General features: G+C 34.1%; 2 protein-coding genes across 6 annotated transcripts in view; one reads left to right on the top strand and one right to left on the bottom strand.

The window, feature by feature from the left end:
* LOC138710132 (nucleolar protein 12-like) overlaps positions 1-20,555 on the top strand; it is a 717,371-nt gene that overhangs the window by 589,694 nt on the left and 107,122 nt on the right. The window contains exons 12-14 of one of the 5 annotated variants that reach the window (XM_069840769.1): positions 10,766-10,952; positions 11,180-11,238; positions 11,384-11,554. The exons of the other annotated variants lie outside the window; for them this stretch is intronic. The gene's annotated coding sequence lies outside the window, so the exon portion shown is untranslated. Of the gene's footprint in view, positions 1-10,765; positions 10,953-11,179; positions 11,239-11,383; positions 11,555-20,555 lie in introns of those variants that run through there. 5 annotated transcript variants of the gene reach the window in all.
* Positions 1-20,555, bottom strand: part of LOC138711282 (uncharacterized protein CG3556-like) — a 95,101-nt gene that overhangs the window by 43,219 nt on the left and 31,327 nt on the right. Inside the window, exon 5 of the mRNA XM_069842712.1 lies at positions 3,150-3,330. Coding sequence (XP_069698813.1) covers positions 3,170-3,330 — 161 coding nt within the window. The 3' untranslated portion in view covers positions 3,150-3,169. The remainder of the gene's footprint in view (positions 1-3,149; positions 3,331-20,555) is intronic.

Here is a 20,555-nt window from a genome sequence, read left to right as displayed (position 1 = left end):
AAGTAATCAAAAGGTAGGCCTACTTGGTTTAACGGACCCCATTTGACACATGATAATTATTAGGTGGCGGATGTTGATAAAAAGTCATCATCTTATTTTTCACATTAGGAAGATGCCTATTAACATATAAATTCTTTCTATGTTAATATCAACATAAAAAAATTATTTCTTATATTGCATTTTTTTAATTTTTTGACGTTTTTGAACTAATAGGTCTTTTATATATTTTTTTTTCGGAATTTTTTGGTCATTTTTAATACTTTGAAGAACTTTTAGATCATTTGAAAAGCAATTTACTTTCTTCTTTACCTATAGGTCTGTTAAATCATTTTCTAACCAAATAGGTCAGTAGTAATTACCTACTAAATAAGTGAATAACAGTAAAGTTTGAATTTTAAAGTTTGGAACAGACTCTAAAGTCCATCCCTCATTCCACTAAAGGCTTCACTTCACACAACGGAAGTAATATAAAATTCTAGTTTAAGTGAGGACATTGACCGCTACTGTTCTTTGTCGGTATGAGGGTGTCTTTAGAATTTATGTTTGGAAGGGAGGAAACTTTCACAATGTCCTGGACAGGACATGATCCGGAAGGGATGTCTACTGTAGTAGACAGTATTTTTAACACAAAGATTGTAAGAATGCAAGCTGCACCCACAATTTCTTTTGTCATTCACACTCCCTCATCTGGAAGATCTGGTAACAAAAGTGAAGCGCAGGCGGAGGATGAGCTGGATAATGAAGGCACTAACATGGACCACCCCTGATTGAAACACAGTGTAAACCCTCATTAAAATCTATAGTTTTCCCTTAAAACCCTCATTTTGTTGCATGTTCTTTTCCTTTATCTTAGCCAAATTGCAGGAAGTTGCCTCCTCTCTCCGAGATTTGCAGGGCAGTCATTGAAACAAGGTGACTAATTTTTAAGAAGTTGTGGTGCGAGTATGGTGAATAATATTTAAATGTCATTTTCTTTTAATTTTATGTCATTTTCCCATTAGTTTAAGGGCAATTTAATGATCATTTTAAGTAGATTTTTAGGTCATCAACATCCGCTCCCTAGTAATTATTGACTTATGTACGACAGTCAGATTCCTAATATTCCTTTAAGATGCTGCCACTATTTGCACATTGCACAACCTGATGAACAACCTTTTCCACCACATCACATTCCATCACAAATTAACATTTAACCAACATACCAATAACCTAATCTTTCCTCGAATAGTTAGCTAGCTATCCCTTTTCCCCTAACCGAACTTTCTGTCTTAACAGTCAACATGAAGAAAAGCTAAGCAAAAATAATATAATATTTTGTACAAAAGACAGCTATGCCCTGATCAAACCCTCCAACTTTGTCATTGAACTAGGTCATGCAAACTTAATCGTTTGTATAAGGAATAACTATCGCCTTCTAACCTTGTCTATATACTAGGGACTAAGCCAAGCCAAATTAACCTGATCGTTTGTATATAAAGAATGACTACTGCCCCAACAAGCCCTCTTACTTACATACTCCTGGGCATTATGGTTCTCAGAGAACCTTAATCTCCTTTACAACTGTAGCCCATTCTTTCCTTCCTATCCTCAGCCTTCTTTCTCCACCTCGTAACTTTAAGACTTCTCAAATCCTCTTTTATACAAACCCTCTAACCTTTTCAAGCAAACATTCTACTGGGGGCAGATAAAGTTAATTTTTTTTCTTTCACCATGTTAATAATGTCAAAAGAAGTGCTTATACAAATTTTGGCCACTCTACCGCAATTATGAGGGCGTCCAGAAAGTGATTTTCCCCGAAGCCGTTTGCTGAAAAAAGCACAACTGTATGGAAAGATTTATTGAAACAGATACAGCAATTGTTGCGCTATTTGTCAACATATTCCCCACTGAAATTGAGACATTTGTTATACTATGGGGTCAATTTTTGTATCCCTGTGTCATAGAAGCCTGCCACTTGGGGTCAGAACCAGCATTTGACAGCCCTCTGCACCTCTCTGTCGATTCCCTGGAGAATATGTTGAAAAATAGCTCAACAATTGCTGTGTGAAATAGAGGCTATACACATTGCTCTCCGACAATTATTAAATCTTCCCTTAAATAAATATAACAAGACAGTATTTCTTTCAGATTCTAAAGCTGCAATTCGGGGAATATGTTCAAATGCTACAAAGAAGTCAACAAAAATAAGAGAATGCTACAAAATGTTAACACAACTCCAAAAAGTTAATAAGATTGTCCATCTCCAATGGATTCCAGCACACTGTGGAGTCATGGGGAATGAAACCGCAGACACACTTGCCAAGAAAGGCACAACAATAAAACAAAAGCCTAAATTTAATTTCTCATATTCCTCAATAAAACGCTTGATCACTACAAAATTTTCTCATTCATACCTACAAGAAATAGAATCAAATGCTAAAGACAAAAAATGGATTACACTACTTTCCAACCCAGATATAATCACCCAGAGACCAAGGAAAACAGCAGTTGCAGCCTTCAGACTATTGACAAATCATGACTGTCTAGCAAGTCATCTCTACAGAATAGGCATCTCAGCTTCACCCATATGTGTCCTGTGTAACGATCCAGCAGAAATGAATGAAGACCACTTGAAGACCTGTGAAGTATTAAGATCAGAAGAAACTACAGTTCAAAAGTATTGGAAAGCACGACTGCTAACGGCTTCATTGCCAGATGCAAGGCACTAGACTACAACAACAACTTCTTTTGAAATTATTAACATGGTGAAAGAAAAAAAATTAACTTTTTTATCTGCCCCCATCAGAATGTTTGCTTGTAAGACAAGCTAAACTAAAGGGAGAAATGATGTGTGCAACTGCGGGTTAGTGCATACAGTAACGGCACAAGTCTTTATACGAATTCTAGACATTATCCTTGCATGGCTCATGATCAAAATCCTTAACAACAATGAACAGATTCAGTTACGGAGAAAATATCGCATGGTAAGTTCAGGTGATTTTAAAAATGAAAATCGTATTTTTGGTCCACGAAAAATACTCTTTTTCTTTTTTATAAAAATACTACCGAATCTCTGAAAAAAACAAAAACAAAAAACCTTATAAATTCAACGCTTTTCACTTTCATAATCACTTCATCTTCCCATGCACTAGTTTCGCCAAGTTACTCACCATCGTCAACAATCCAATCATCATCCTGTCCCTCCAGAACCTTCTTTCTCGTCCACTTCATCATGCACATTTTCCATCCCTGACATCTCATATTTATTTTTACTTCCTTTGAGCTGCTTCAGTCTCTCCAAGACAGCTAATCGCCCCTTCTCATCAATCTTCTGTCGTTTCACCCTCGAACCTGGTGAGTTAAGAGTAATGCACATGTGAAAACAGTTTCGACATACATACTAGAATTTCGCATTTCGAAACTTTGCACATATAAGATACACAAGCAACAATCACACTCTCATCATCACATTATGCTACACAAATCATATAGCTATATACAGTCACAAGAAATAACCTAAAGCTTCACATGATGTACGATAATTTTGGATTATTGGTAAACGAGGCCAAGACTAATCTTGAGGCTCTCTCGTCAGTTGCTGTTTTTGACCAACTGCTACTTGGCTTCTTTTGAACAGTTCCAGTTCCTCTAAAGTTGAAATTGTTGTCTTTCTGGATATCGGTTGTTGAAGTTTACAGATGCGATATGGTATCTGCGTTCCCCAGATACCAGGACAAACTTATCTTCTTCTCTTTCGTCAATACCGTAACCAGTAATTTCAAATTTCTGTGTTAATAACTTTTGAACCATAGAGCATAACTTAATAATGTTATAATGTTATGTTTTATTTAACGACGCTCGCAACTGCAGAGGTTATATCAGCGTCGCCGGATGTGCCGGAATTTTGTCCCGCAGGAGTTCTTTTACATGCCAGTAAATCTACTGACATGAGCCTGTCACATTTAAGCACACTTAAATGCCATCGACCTGGCCCGGGATCGAACCCGCAACCATAACTTAATATGTCAAATCTGATTACAGCAATGAATTCCATTTTAGTCTCATTTGTAAGGCTGGGATTTTGATGAAATTACATCATTTTTCTAATAAGACAGAAACATAGCTGCTTTAGTATTTATAAGTTATGTGATAAACTGAGTGTTTTAAGACATATGAAGAGCACAGGAAAAGAACGTGCTTTGTCCACTTTATCAAATTTTTCAGGAGAGCAATTTCAAAGTTTGAAACCAAATTCCATGGATACTAACGGAGATATTAATGAACACTTAAGTCACTATGAAAGAACAGGTTATCTGAATGAATTTGAATTTAAGTTTGCATCCTTATTTTTGGAAATTGTAGTTTTATTGACATTTACGTAAAGTAATGTCCTAAGTTACAGGGAAAAAACGTGCTTCTTATGTACGGAGGAATTAATTTTAGATTAAATATTACAAGTAAAGCTGTTTTCTTCCGGAAACGTGTTTGTATGTGTGTTTGTGCGTATTGTGTGTATAAAAATATTGAATTCAGAATTTCAAAATCACGAGATTGACAAACCTTTAAATGATAACATAACGTTAAACATTTTCTCTTTCCTTTTTTAACTTTTTCTGTAATGAAGTGGAGATAATAATAATAATAATAATAATAATAATAATAATAATAATAATAATAATAACAATGATCACTTTTGTTCCAAACTGCACAGGACCTAATAACAATAAAAATCACTTTTGTCCCAAAATGCACAGCCCAGTCTAGTGTGGAAGGTTTGTGTAAAACACTCTATCTTCTTGTCCACGAAATTCTTTCAAAATCTGGAGGTCCTAATACTTTTCCTTCGATATTACCAGAGAAGTTTCTTTGTTAGAAATAATGTTACCGATATTTAAATTATTAGCAGATATAAAATAAATTATTCAAAATAATTTGTTTTTTGCCTCTGTAAGCAGGACATGGGTATTCTTCAGATTGCTGCTCTCGAAATCGCAGTGAAGCTCTCACCACTGATGAAATCCTAGTTCCATTACACATATCACGATGTTGAATGAGGTGAGGGTGTTCTTTTGTGATGATTACCCCTCTGATGGGCCTTGTAAGAAATGAGTATTTCCTCAAATATTTCTTCTGCAGAAATGACTCCCAACTTCCCATCATATCTTGATTGAACACCACAACATCAAAAGGCGTAGGTTTACTTCGAGCTTGTACCATGATCCGCACCCAATCCATTGGAAGTTCTGTTACTGCTTTTGTATTAGTTAGTCCTATATTTTATTACATTCCATAAACGAATGTTTCATTCTATTCATAAGTTTCAATTCGTTCACAAGATAATTAAGATACTTCAGAACAATATAATTCTTGCTCTGGCCTGAACATGAATCACAAAAATTTTCAAGATATCCGCTTTGTTGTCCATTATTCCTGTCACAAAGTGATTTAAAAAGGATACGACTTCATTGGCTCCTTTTCTACAATTATCTTCAGTACAACTACAAAACACTGAAGTTTCAGCTGAAATTTGATGAATATTGAAAGAGTAAACAGATAATTGCCTTCTGTAATACTAATAGACATCATTGATACTAATGTACGGTAAGCATACATTTTTTCGTAGTCCATGAAAATTGCTTCTGTTTCTTCAAACTTCCGACTTCTTAAACGAGCATTCCTCTTTCTGGTATAAAATATTTCAACTTTGAGTTTATGGACCTTGTTGTTACTGGTGATCTTATTAATTTATTCCAAAACTTGTTTGTTCATGTTGCCATCTAAATTATTTTCAGTCAGTCTTGCATTCATCACTTCCATCTCAGCTGTGTACTTATCACATGCATGTATCACTCCTTGGATATCCAAATGCTATATTGAATATGGTGTTGAACATTATTCTGTATGTTTCATATAAAATTATTAAATTTTGGTATTTTTTCTTGAACATTTTATACATCTTTTTCACTGATAATTCTTCTGGGAGATACAATTTATTGGTCCTTCCATTGCTGTAATGACTGGTCGCTTTCGATAAACTGGAATTATTGTAATGAGCCCAGCCATATGTAATGATTGTTGATTCCAGTCTTCTAAATCATTAAATTGCCTTATAATACTTGATCTTTCTTCAGCACTTACTTCCTCGAAACATTTTCACTAACAGTTGCAGTCTTCTCCTACTTCATGTGATTGAACCCTTAATTTCTTCATGACTGCAGTCATTCTCCCTCGTACTTTCTTTTTCTTAACACTGTTAGAAGTCGAAGGTCTCTGAGTTCCATCCTCAGATGAAGTACTCAACATTCAATAATATAATATTATTTAATAATAATATTAAAATTTAAGTGATAAATTACAACACTTACACTTCTAAACTGAATTTCTCAAACTAAAAAGATTTATACTTGTACATAAAGTTTATGCAGCAAGAACGAATTTTCTCATTATAACAATAATGAAAAACAATGGAATATTATTTTTACTCCAATTCCCTTCTTCCTGCTATAACATGCATGCCAATCCGTAAGGAAACTAAAAATTAAATCACAGAAACAGTGGACAGAGCACATTATTTCCCTGTAGTGAGAGGACTAAGCACGTTCTTTCCCTGTACGCCAAATCTAAAATCTCTTGTAGCACTTCGACTATTCACATTATCACATAGGTCGATTAATAACTTTAAACTACATGGAATCCTGCATCTCATAGCATGCATAACTCATTTTTGAAAAAAAGTAGACAAAGCACGTTCTTTTCCTGTGCTCTTCATATTTGTTAGGGCATTTTTTTTGCATTTTTAGGAATATTCATTAATTTTGGCCATAAATACCCATTATTAATATAAAATAATATTTATTTCCTTTGATAGTTGTCTACATATTTTGTCCATTAATAGTCATTATTTTTTTACTAGTTATTTAACGACGCTGTATCAACTACGAGGTTATTTAGCGTCGATGGAATTGGTGATAGCGATATGATAGTTGCCGAGGATTCGCCATAGATTACCTGACATTTTTCTTACAATTGGGAAAAACCTCGGAAAAAACCCAATGAGATAATCAGCCCAAGCGGGAGTCGAACCCGCGACCGAGAGCAACTCCAGATCGGCAGGCACGAGCCTTAACCGACCAAGCTACGCCGATGGCTAATACCCTAAGGGCCTGTACTACGATCGCCTGTTAAAGCTCCAGATTCGTATACTCCAGTTTAGCAATCTGGAAATTAAATATTTTGTTCTGTACTACCAGCAGATTTTAACTGCAGGATTGTTATCCGGAAGATATAGTAACATTTTTATTACGTTGGCAATGAAGTTACTGAAAATGTAGTGAAATTTATTGCGTTGGTATACCTTTCCCCGCGTATTTCATGTTTATGTTCCGTGTTTATATGGTACTATTTATGTTGAGATTTTATTGTAAGCATTATTGTTATTATTTATTATAATACTGAAGCTCCAGCCAAAAAAATAACAGAGTGAAGAACAGAAAATTACACATACTGTATGAAGAAACTTTACATGGAAGCAAAAGGTAAGATTTTAAAGGTTATGTTTCTTTTCGAATTGTAATAATTCCTATCATATGATAGTATTTTGGTTTTAATTAGTACGCCTAAACAGGATGGGAGCGGGTTCCAGCAAAAGTGCGTTTTTCTCCATAACCATTGTTTTATTCATGTGTAACTGCACAAGAAGTGTAGGTGGCAACTATTTTTGTATTGTAATTATTCCAGTTTGTTGTATAGCCTACATTGTTAGTGCATAGGGCCTATTTCGGTAATTTTTTAGAAATAGTGTACTTCATGGCTTCAAATCATGGGTCGAAGGCACAATACTTACTTACTTACAAATGGCTTTTAAGGAACCCGAAGGTTCATTGCCACCCTCACATAAGCCCGCCAGCGGTCCCTATCCTGAGCAAGATTAATCCAGTCTCTATCATCATACCCCACCTCCCTCAAATCCATTTTAATATTATCCTCCCATCTACGTCTCGGCCTTCCTAAAGGTCTTTTTCCCTCCGGTTTCCCAACTAACACTCTATATACATTTCTGGATTCGCCCATACGTGCTACATGCCCTGCCCATCTCAAATGTCTGGATTTAATATTCCTAATTATGTCAGGTGAAGAATACAATGCGTGCAGTTCTGTGTTGTGTAACTTTCTCCATTCTCCTGTAACTTCATCCCTCTTAGCCCCAAATATTTTCCTAAGCACCTTATTCTCAAACACCCTTAACCTATGTTCCTCTCTCAGAGTGAGAGTCCAAGTTTCACAACCATACAGAAGAACCGGTAATATAACTGTTTTATAAATTCTAACTTTCAGATTTTTGGACAGCAGACTGGATGATAAGAGCTTCTCAACCGAATAATAACACGCATTTCCCATATTTATTCTGCGTTTAATTTCCTCCCGAGTGTCATTTATATTTGTTACTGTTGCTCCAAGATATTTGAATTTTTCCACCTCTTCGAAGGATAAATCTCCAATTTTTATATTTCCATTTCGTACAATATTCTGGTCACGAAACATAATCATATACTTTGTCTTTTCGGGATTTACTTCCAAACCGATCGCTCTACTTGCTTCAAGTAAAATTTCCGTGTTTTCCCTAATCGTTTGTGTATTTTCTCCTAACATATTCACATCATCCGCATAGACAAGAAGCTGATGTAACCCGTTCAATTCCAAACCCTGCCTGTTATCCTGAACTTTCCTAATGGCATATTCTAGAGCGAAGTTAAAAAGTAAAGGTGATAGTGCATCTCCCTGCTTTAGCCCGCAGTGAATTGGAAAAGTATCAGATAGAAACTGACCTATACGGACTCTGCTGTATGTTTCACTGAAACACATTTTAATTAATCGAACTAGTTTCTTGGGAATACCAAATTCAATAAAAATATCATATAATACTTCCCTCTTAACCGAGTCATATGCCTTTTTGAAATCTATGAATAACTGATGTACTGTACCCTTATATTCCCATTTTTTCTCCAATATCTGTCGAATACAAAAAATCTGATCAATAGTCGATCTATTACACCGAAAACCGCACTGATGATCCCCAATAATTTCATCTACGTACGGAGTTAATCTTTTCAAAAGAATATCGGACAAAATTTTGTACGACGTCAACAAAAGTGATATTCCTCGAAAGTTACCACAGTTGGTTTTGTCCCCCTTTTTAAAAATAGGTACAATTATGGACTCCTTCCATTGTTCTGGTACAATTTCCTTTTCCCAAATAGCAAGTACAAGTTTATAAATTTCGCTATATAATGCACTTCCACCCTCTTGTATTAATTCTGCTGGAATTTGATCGATACCTGGAGACTTGTACTTTTTCAGATTTTCTATCGCAATTTCGACTTCTGAAAGCGTGGGTGCGAATATAAATGGCTCAGCAGTTTGTATTTCAATTTCGTCCCGATCATTTTTATTTGGCCTATGTACATTTAGTAGTTGCGCAAAATAGTTTTTCCATCTGTTTAGGATTGATGGAGAGTCTGCAAGCAAGTCACCATTCTCATCCTTGATCACGTTTACCCTTGGCTGATATCCGTTCTTAAATTCCTTTATACCCTTATATAAATCTCGAATGTTTTTATTCTTACTATTTGTTTCTACCTCATTCAGTTTTTCCTTCAAGTAACCTCTCTTTTTATTCCTAAGTGTACGACTTGCTTCCCGTCTTTCATTGAAATAATTATCTCTCTTCTCCTCAACTGGATCCTGTAAGAATTTCAATTTTGCCTGTTTCCTTCTTTCTACTACCATGCAACAACCTTCATCAAACCACGGTTTCTTTTTCTTAATTTCATAATAACCTATGCTCTGCTCAGCTGCAATTTTGATACTATCTCTGATATTTTCCCACACGCTGTTAACATCTAATTCTTTCTCAACTTCGTCGGAACTTTCTAAAGTGGCAAACCTATTCGAAATTTCGACCTGATAATTTTGCTTAGCTTCCTCGTCCTTTAATTTCAAAATATTGAATTTAGTAATATTAACTTGTTGCTCTACTCGCTTGGCTACTGATAATCTTTCTCTTAATTCTCCAATCACGAAATAATGATCAGAATTACAGTCTGCACCCCTGAAAGTTCGAATATCTACTATACTAGTATGTCTCCGTTTATCTATCAAGATGTGATCTATTTGGTTGTGTGTCAATCCATCTGGAGAAGTCCAAGTATATTTATGTATATCCTTACGGGGGAATGTTGTACTTTTGACAATTAAATCTTTCGATGTGGCAAAGTTACTCGTTTAAAAAAGAAAAGTTCACTGATATTGATAATAATGAATGATGTCTTTGGCCTGGGATTTTTAACCAACATTAGTACAGCAAGGTACACTGTTCCTAGCAAATTACCAATATTTCAGTATGTTAGGCCACGTATTTTACTGTTAATAAATGGGCGGATATTTTGTATTAGGCCCATAATACCATTCGATCACAGATAGGGCCTAACATTATTTTTTAAAAGAACAGCATGTGGTGGAGAGACGTTTCCACTAAAATGCAATAGGCCTATCTGTTTGTAATGCACATTCAACACCTCGTAAAATAACACAGAAACAGCAGATATTAAGTTTTTTCCGAAGTTTCTATGTACAGTATAGTCATATGTTTGATATTGTACTGACAATCGTCCATTAAAAGCTTTTGCTTATTTAGGCATAGAAACTTAGATAAGGGAAAAAGAGAAATACAGTATATTTTCTAATGTAGGTTGCATATGGAATTAACCTGGTTTTACTTCCTTTTTAGTAATATAGAATGAAGCATGGGAAGAATATAGTAACATCAGCACAAATACAAGGACCTGAAAACAGCTGAGAAGCAAATTTGAATTCTTGGAAAAGAGCACAAAATTGCTGCTGCAGAGACACAATGTAGGCTACAAACAATTGGAGCCCCTCCAACTGAAGCAAAACCAAATCCAAACTTCGCCAAGGTAAGTGATTTAATTCTCCTATCAATTGAGTGATTTCTCAGTGATTTTGATTCATATTCAATGCATAAGTTCACTTATATGTTAAGTTATACAATTATTAAATAATAAGCAGAGGAAATTGTATAACACAAGTTTGAATTATTTTTATTTATTTATTTATTTATTTATTTATTTATTTATTTATTTATTCATTCACTCATTTATTTATTTACTTACTTTTGTTACAGCCGAAGTAGTAACTAAACCAAGTTCCACTAATACCAGTGCAGCTAATAACACGAATGAGGTTAGTGTGTAAGGAATTACGAGTCAGAAGAAGAGATGATGAGCTTTAGAGATAAAAGAAATATTAGATTCTTGAAAATTGTTATACAAATTTAATTTTATGTCGGTATTACATTATAATACTATTATTTCTTTTTTATTTACAGTACCATTCAGGTTCACAGTGCAATTCTTTAGTTTTTGAAGTGAAACTGGACATCCCAACAATATCTCCAGGTAATTTGATTTATACTACAAAACGTTCTTTCACATTCTACGAATGATGCTTACTTTTCCAATCTGAAATAGCTGTAACATGTAAACACATTTTCAGCAAACATGTTGAAAATAAAAGTAAGACACATACTATATGAAATCTGCAGCAAGCAGTAGATAAATTAGATGCAAAAGTTAAAATAGAAATTGTACATAATGATGAAATGGTCACAAGAAATGGATGTCATAAAAACTAAACATTATTGTATTATAATATTATGTGGGATTTGAGTGGGAATTTGAAATTTATAAATGTAGGCCTAAAAACAGAAAGTACACTAAACTGAAGAATTTATTTTGAGATTTCTCTGTAATGGATTTGTAATCAGATTAGGCCACATTATGTTAAGTTGTATTTCAATTCTACTGTGAGGATTCTCACTTTGAAACTTGTGAATGATTTCTTGTGTACAGAAAAACTGAAAAATATATTTTCATAAGATAAAACAGAAACTAACTACACTGTATTTACAATAGAACTATTTGCTTGGTTTTTTCTCTCTCTTTATTATTGCAGCTTCACTTTCTTATTGTTAAAAATGAGTTTGGATTAATAGCACGTTAGAAAATACAATACTGTTACAGCTGCTGACTTTAAAGTGTCCACACATTTATGATAAAACATCATCTTTCTCCAGAATTAAATATTTTAAGAATTAATTCCACTCTTAAAATATTACAGAGTCAGCTGGTGCAGCACATGGTCTTCCACTGTACGGGTGTCTACACAGTGTAATGAAAGTAAGTTTTAAGTGAAATTACTGGTTTATTCAGTGTAGGTAGTGTAGGCTAAACCCAGAAATGTCTGAATATAAGCATATATTCCTCTCTTAAATATTTCAGCTGATAATGGGATAATAGCTGATCGAGTTACACCCCAAGGATGCTTAAAAAAAAAAAAAAAGAAAGAAAAAGCAAGCCTCTGAGGAATGCATTAGCCACATTGAAAAATCTTTCTCCATCTGTGAACTGTAAGTTTAATGTTGACTTAATTATACTTGAAATGTTAGAAATGCATGAACTTCAGTACTATTACAGTGATTTCTTTAAAAAATACATTAGTTGAAAGTTGAATGCTAACATTATAACAAAGAATGATTTGAAATAAAAGTAAGTCATGTCCTCATGTCTGGAAAGAGATGGGGTTTGGAATATCAAAAGTAACATTTGCAGTTTTTACATTACTTTTTCCTCCTCTTTAATGGGTGGTCCATCTACAAGGACATCTTCAATTAGTGGCAGAAAGTAAATGCTACAATAATCACCCATTCTTTATGTTTTAACAAAAAATATGTTTAATTTTGTTGACCAGATTTGTTTGACCTGGATGACTGGGAGATTACTTCTTCTCATCCTTCTAATGGAGTGATAATCTCTTGCAGCTGTTCTTGATCCCTATGGTCTCTGCTTTATCTGCTAGTCTTCAGGATTAGGTTCGAGTCAAATGATAATTAAAGCTAATCTAAGGTTTCTGGTTGGGTTCGGGTCTGGTTCAGATCAGGCCGAGATGGGCCGGGCCTAAGAATTATGGACCGTGCAGATCTCTAACAAATGGGGCTTATAGCTGAAGTTGGCTCTACCACAGTTTTCCAAGTTTTGTGTATTTGCATATGTATTTGTGTTGTGTTTAATTACAGTTACTATGTACTCTTATGTATTAGCCTGCATATTATTAATTTGTAAATATGACATGTACCATAGCATATATATAATGAGACAGTGGATGTAATAAATGATTATGCTTATTGTGTCTCCTGAAAAATGTCGTGTTTTGTTTACACAAAATAAATAAATAAATTTTAAATTTAATTGCAGCTATAGTCCATCTCTCTTGTTTTAAGTACACATTCACAGAGTACCTGAATACAATTGAAGCATCAGCTGGAACAACGTTGTAAGTTACAAAGTTTTCCTTCGGTGTGTTTCTGTGTAATAATGTTGTATGTCATGTTACCTTGCTATACTCCTTGGCTTGCAACTGTCCATCAATGCAGTACGTGAAATTTGTCCACTCAAAAGTTTGCTACCCTCATAAGAACAACATTGTATGCGTACACATTTTTGCAGCTCCTGTAAATTTTACCAAATGTAACTTATAACGTTGTTACAGCCGATGCTTCAATTAATGTGCCTCTTGAAAAATGTTGTTTTACCATATTTTGCTTATGTAAAATAAATTTGAATTGCAGATACAGTGCATTTTTATTGTTTTAAATAGCTTACACCTGGTCGAAAACGCACGGACTTAATTTAAATGCAAGTAAATCGCAGGCAATCTTAATAGAACATCAAAGATCGAAGTGTGACAAACAAAATTTGCCACCGATAATTGTAAATAATACTACTATTCCATACAGTACGACTGTGAAGAACCTTGGTATTTATATGGATTGTCACCTGGAATGGAATGAACCCCAATCTATTTGGCTTCTCGTTTTCAAAATTTATCCGCATATCATCAGCTAAGCACAAGATCTCATCATAACAATTTACTCATTATACCCTACCACAAGACATCTTTATATTCTTCATCCTATACAGCTTCAGTTGCTAGAAATTGGAACTCGCTTCTGAATGATATAAGGGGTTGTTGGACAATAACTTCATTTAGGTCAAAATTACATAAATTCTTACTTAACAGATGAATTGCTAATTAATATTTGTTACTTATAATGAAACTAACATCTATCCATTCTTATTATTATTATTATTAATTTCTCTAAATAGATTTACAAAACCTCTAATGGCAATTACATTAATATTCTTATTATAGAAATAGAAATATATATATTCTCCCTGTAACATAGTCCTAGTAAGCTTATATTAAATTAATTTTCATCATTTTACTAGCTATCTCAAATATTAAATTAATTATAATTCATTTAATTAAATTAGCTCATAAATTAAGTTACTACTTTACCTTATAGATTTATCTAAATTTAAATAAATGTGTAGTGAAGAATATTGCTGGAGAACCTTTTAAGTGTAATGTAAATATTTGTAATTTAAATTTATGTATTGTATTGATTAAGGCTGGTTGAGTGGAAGAGAAGGCCTTATGGCCTTAACTCTGCCAGCGAAAATAAAACATTATTATTATTATTATTATTATTATTATTATTATTATTATTATTATTATTATTATTATTATTATTATTATTAAAAAAATGTATTTATCAAATCTTTGTGTTTGAATCATCTTAGCCTGTTAAGAGATCACTGTAAGGGATCCAAGCAATAAAATATATTTAAAAAGTAACGATATGAATATGTTTGCATACAGGAATCACTAGGCCTAGCGTGAATGAAACAGCTCCCTTGCAAAACATAAATGCCAATTCCAAAACTTTCAGGAAATGAAGAAAAACTGTCGCGTCTAAAATTCAATAAACCGTTAGAGTTTGTTAAATAATAATATATAGCAAGCATATCTTAAGTCTGATTAGTGAAATATGTTAGGCCTACTCCTACTGGTGAGTGATATATGCAAGGAAGGAGAAGGAAACTTGCCACCCTACCACATTATCTCCTGACAGTTGCCTCATGAGTGATGCCTTATTGGTATTCCTATCTATCTTTGGAGAGTTGACTAAACAACTTCTTCTTCTTCTTATTTGGTATTACAGCCCAGGTGGGCTTAACCTCCTCTATGGCTCTCTTCCATCCTTCTCTATCCATCGCCAACTCCCTGCAATTCCTTATTCCTAATCTATGCACATCCACTTGTACACAGTTCCACCATCTTGTTCTCGGTCTTCCTCTTAATCTGGTTCCATCTGGGTTGTTATTGAAGACAATCTTCACTTTCCTTGTTTCCATCCTTGTGACGTGTCCCAACCATCTCAGTCTTTGACATCTTATGTGCGCCTCCAAATCCGATTCCTTGTACAGTTCGTATATCTCATTATTATATCTGGCTCTCTATCCATCCACTGTTTCAATTGCTCCGAATATTGACTAAACAACTAGCAGACACAAAATGAAACAGTTGTAGGAAAACTTTAATCAAGAACTATAATATGTACATAAAACCTGTATTAAAATACTATTCAGAAGTATTCGTAACAGCATCAAAAAGAGAGACAGAATCCCTTGGAAGAAGAAGAAAAAAAAAAGCATTGCACTTAATTACTGGCGCAGATAAAACTACTCCCAATGAAGCATTAAAAGTCATCACTTCAATTAAACCAAGCAGCAAGTGTAGCACTAGCTCGATTGACAACAGTTCCTGCTGTAACTTCGTGGACCCCACAAAAATCTCCTACTGTTGTCAATGTTCTCCCAGTGGCATAGAATCTCAATACCAGTAGTAATTGGTCCATTGGAGGTAAGGCATTATTTCTGGAAAAATGTACAAACAATGAGATTTGGTTACACCTTTACCGGTAAATCTTTACAATAGCGTTACCAAAAGAAGACAAGGACTCCTTACAGGATAGCCTGGAAGAGAGAGGTTTGGATGTAGTTTTGACTTTTTTTTTTAGACAATTGTAAATATATGCAAATCATACTAACCCAACCTGTCACTAACTCGATCTTACGAAAACTTGTCTTTTCCCTTTAATTAGTAAGGAAACACAGTAATGAAATGAATGTGCTGCCCTTTCCTGCCGCCTACCCCTTCTATCTCGATAGAGCGATCCCGCCTACCCGTACCTCTCCACCGGACTCCACTTTCACAGCAACTTTCCACCTTTATTTGGGAAATTGGTGTCGGCACTCAATTTTTCTTTCGTTTACGGTACATATGACTTGACTAGAAGCCAAATATGTGAATACATTTGTATCTTAATGTGGTAAAGCAATTGTGAAGAAATGATAGTTTACCATATAAAGGATTTTGATATATTATATACGGTTGTTATTATTATTTTTTATATAAAAGTATTTTGAAACTTATTGTAGGTTGCCCTATATTATTATATCAATCACCTTAATATCTTGTAAGGGCAACAGAACACCTGCATGAAGCAACATTCTAACCTCACTTCTACTGTACGCCTATTACAGGTTACTGTACTTCAAAAAATAATTATTATAGTGCTATTATATACAAAATATTGATGTAATACCTACCGAAATAGTGTAGCTTATTATTAACTGTGTACTTACGATCTGTGTCTTGTTTCAGTTGATCATTGATTTCATGTAGTAGGTTTCGTTATTCGAAACAGTCTCAAAACTTTCTCGTCATCCCACTCTTCAAAATTATTTGGACGCAGCCTAATTCGTTTTGCTGTTCTGATATAACGAAGCATCTGCTCCAGAACTTATCATCAGAATCAGTATCAAAATTAAATTGATCCTTCAAATGACCAGCTGTACGATGTGCAGCCATCTTGATTTCAACACCGAGTTCCAACCTCCGGATAACGCCTATCTGCCACTCTGCCTTCCGGATTGCTAATCTGGAAGTTTAGCCTCCAGATTGCACATAACCAAAAGTCGTAGTACGCAATTATAACCCAACTTCCGGATAAATATGCCATCTGCCGAATAAATTTAAACTAGAACTTTATCCGAGAGTCGTAGTACAGGCCCTAAGACTTTGATGTGTCACTAAATTGTAGCATACAGAAGCTTGTTTTACCCAAATTCATCAACATACATAGATGACATTTTGGTACATGGCTGATATAATGTCGTTTGCATTCAATATATAATCTGTCATCATTTGATGTACGATATCTAATTGTTTTTAATTTTCAGTATACAATACATCCCTAGCAACAATTATCACAAAATACTAAAAAGAGCAGATTTGTCTGCGTTTGTTGAATGCACATCATGATGCTCACGAAAAGGCACTAATTTATTTTGTGTGAACAAGATTACAATTTTTGAATATGAAGGAAAAGCAGGTATCCCTCTTCTGAAATTTATCCGAAGGGGAAGAATTACAACTCCCTCCCCCCAAACATGTTTCCTCTTTTCTAGGCCTACATGTTTTCATTTTACAGGTGTATTATATGATGCGATATGGAAGCAGATAAATAATAACTGTACGTTTCTCGTCCACATTAAATTCAACGTGTTCATAACGTAGACCTGATATATTGCTTCATATAGGCTACACAGCTGGCAGTGTTCTTTTTACGAATAAGTGGTCGTACTAATCATTTTCTTTTCATCTGAACTATTGCTAGAATATGCGTTTGTGTTTTTATTTGCTCTGTATGTTGTTAAATAACTACTGAACATCGTCTTTGGTTAACAAATTGTTCTAGTATTCGTTTCATTCAGTCTTACAGTATTGAATTATGTCCATAACGTGGGCGAGAGATTATCAGGCTGGAAAATTCGCTCTGAATGCATTTTTTTACACAATTTTCTAATTTTCAACAGGTTTACGATACCCTGTGTGGTTTCTCTGCCAATGCAGAGTTAATTGCAATATACGGTAATTCTGTTGTTTTTCTGACACTTTTATATCCGTTCTCATAAATGTACTGATTTAGATTCTTTACCCTACTGTAGGTATTTTGCTCTCTACAAATCATCATTAGTCAAATGAAATAGCCTATAATAGTTGTTTGTAACGAATTAGTAGACAACCTCAATCCCTCCTGACTGCCTCCCTTACGAATTTCTTTCTCACTTCAATCAAATTTACTTTATACTGGTCCTTAAATTACTGAAACTAGTGCTGAGGTAGTTACGGTGATTTCTGAAGTGAAAATCGTTCAATTTATGAGGGTGAAATCAAAAATTATTTTTGTAGCCTTTTCTTGTCCTTAATTGGAAATTTGAGTAACTTCATATGACGACAATATTTCTTCCTTCTTCTGCAGTTAACATAATCGCAGATGGACATTTCTAAATGAAGTTTGTTACACAGAAACCTTTGAGACAATATTGACACTTGAAGTTTTTTATATAGTTCATCTATAAGAGTTAATCTAGCACTGAGGTAGTTTCCTTCATACTCAGCTTATTCACCTTGCATACATGAGTCTGTAACAGGTTAGGTTTGGTCAGTGCTGTCATGGTAATTTTTTCCTTGGCCATGCACCCCACCCCTTGTTTTCTCCCTTGAAATATATTTTACTCTCCTCTCTCTATCTCTCCAATTGTCATTTAATTATTATTATTTTTTTAATATTAAAGAAGAAGTAAATAAATTGTTTTGCTTTACAATTTAATTGTACAAGTTTGATTTAAAGAATACACCATGTAGCACCACCATAGATGCACACTTGTCTCGATGAATCTTGGAGTGTATATTTGCAGCACTTCTTGTTTTTCAACCGTTATTTTATATAATTCTGGATTCCAGTGCTGAAGAGATGGATAATTTTTGTTTATGAACATCAAACAAAATAGGCTACCGGTAGGTACTGTAGGAACAGGAAGAGATGATCTAAGATCTGTATAGATCTCCACGTACAAAACTTAGGCACCCATATGCCGTATGGCTCCTTACAGACAAAATTTTCATTTCCCCATACGATTAATTAGAAAAAATTGTAGGTTGCATACAATATATGGCCTGGTGTGGCCTCCATGACAGCACTGGGGTCAGTTAGTTTAGGCACTTTTACACCTTGCATATACAATCAACTGCATCTCCACAAAAAAATTCCTTATAAATTGAACGGTTTTCACTTCAGAAATCACAGGAACCGCTTCACCCAGGTAAGTAGTTAGCAGTTAATCATTTCAAAGCTCTTGTTATATTATGAAATAGCATCACACAATGCTGCCAAAATAAATGTTCCCAGTGTTAAAATTAAAGAGTGTAAATTTCGCTTAGGACAGTTTTTGCTCTGGAAAATTAAAGGAAACAAACAGTATATCAAACGAGAAGCTGAGACAAAAAACACCTGAAATTCGAAAGTGGTTAAAAATTGTTATATTTCGTTCTTTCTTATTTACCAGCAACAGAGGTACCGGTATCAGATTTTTTGCAGAGCTAATATCAGAGGCCCCTCCTATTAGAGAATGTTTTGAATATTATTATATTCTGGAAAACTACATTGGCACATCAACCTCCCCTCCCCCCGCCTGAATTCTGGGCTGAAGCACGAAAATTTCGAAATGTACAAACTACAGATGCGGCAGAATATTACCACAATGGTCTTCAGCAACAATTTTGTAAGACATATCCAAATATCTTCATGGTCATTATATGTATTAAAATAAAACATATACTACATGTGAAGTACCTACTAAAATGAGAGAAATAGAAATGGGAAGGACAATAAAAAAAGTGGAATGGACAAACACTAAGAAACTATTCATCTTGAATCAGTATGAACAATAGGACACTTTTTTTTGGTGCTAGTGGTATAGAATATGAAATTAAGTTGCATCAATAAGTTTTTCGAATTTAGCATTACTTTAAGTATTTATTGTCCCCCTGTTGGAAAGATGGAATTACTTTGTTTGAAATTTGATGAAATTTTATTGTACCTTAACTCAATTTATTAAGGTACAATAAAATTCAAAATAATAACTGCAGACCATTTTAAAATAAATCTGTTGGATGTAAATTATTTCTTAATTTATTAGGACCATAAAGGTATTGTTACAAGCGATAGATTGAATCATTTTTATCTTAATAATTTAATGTAGGATGATTATTTCGGGAACTGTTATGCTCTAAATTGTGAGGATATTTTAATACTTTTTTAAAATATAAATTTGGAATATGTTTCCAGTTAGTAAAGAGTAATTCAGAGAGACAGAGGTCTCAAGCATATTTATTGACACATGCCAGAATTATTAAATATGAAAAAAAGAGTTCTTGCACTAACATACTGTTTATAAACTAACCAAATCTTAAGAAATACAGTATATGTACTGGTATTCTATATAAAGGCACAGGAGTGAATATAAATCTGTTTTAAGGAATTCCTATTTAATATTCCTGCTATAGGAACATGACAAAATAAATACAACGCAGGATGGAAGCTAATTCAACTCTTATCGAGTATTGTTGATGAGATGTGTTATGAAGGTAGACCGAATCATTCAATATAAATTTATAAATAGGACGAATAATAATAGATTAATTTCAATGTATGTAGTATCAAAACTGAAAGCGGTAACTAGTCTATGAAT

The sequence above is a fragment of the Periplaneta americana genome, chromosome 12, assembly GCF_040183065.1.
Source record: "Periplaneta americana isolate PAMFEO1 chromosome 12, P.americana_PAMFEO1_priV1, whole genome shotgun sequence".
NCBI lineage: Eukaryota > Metazoa > Arthropoda > Insecta > Blattodea > Blattidae > Periplaneta > Periplaneta americana.
Note: the sequence above shows the minus strand (reverse complement) of the source record. Positions and strands in the feature narration are given on the sequence as shown.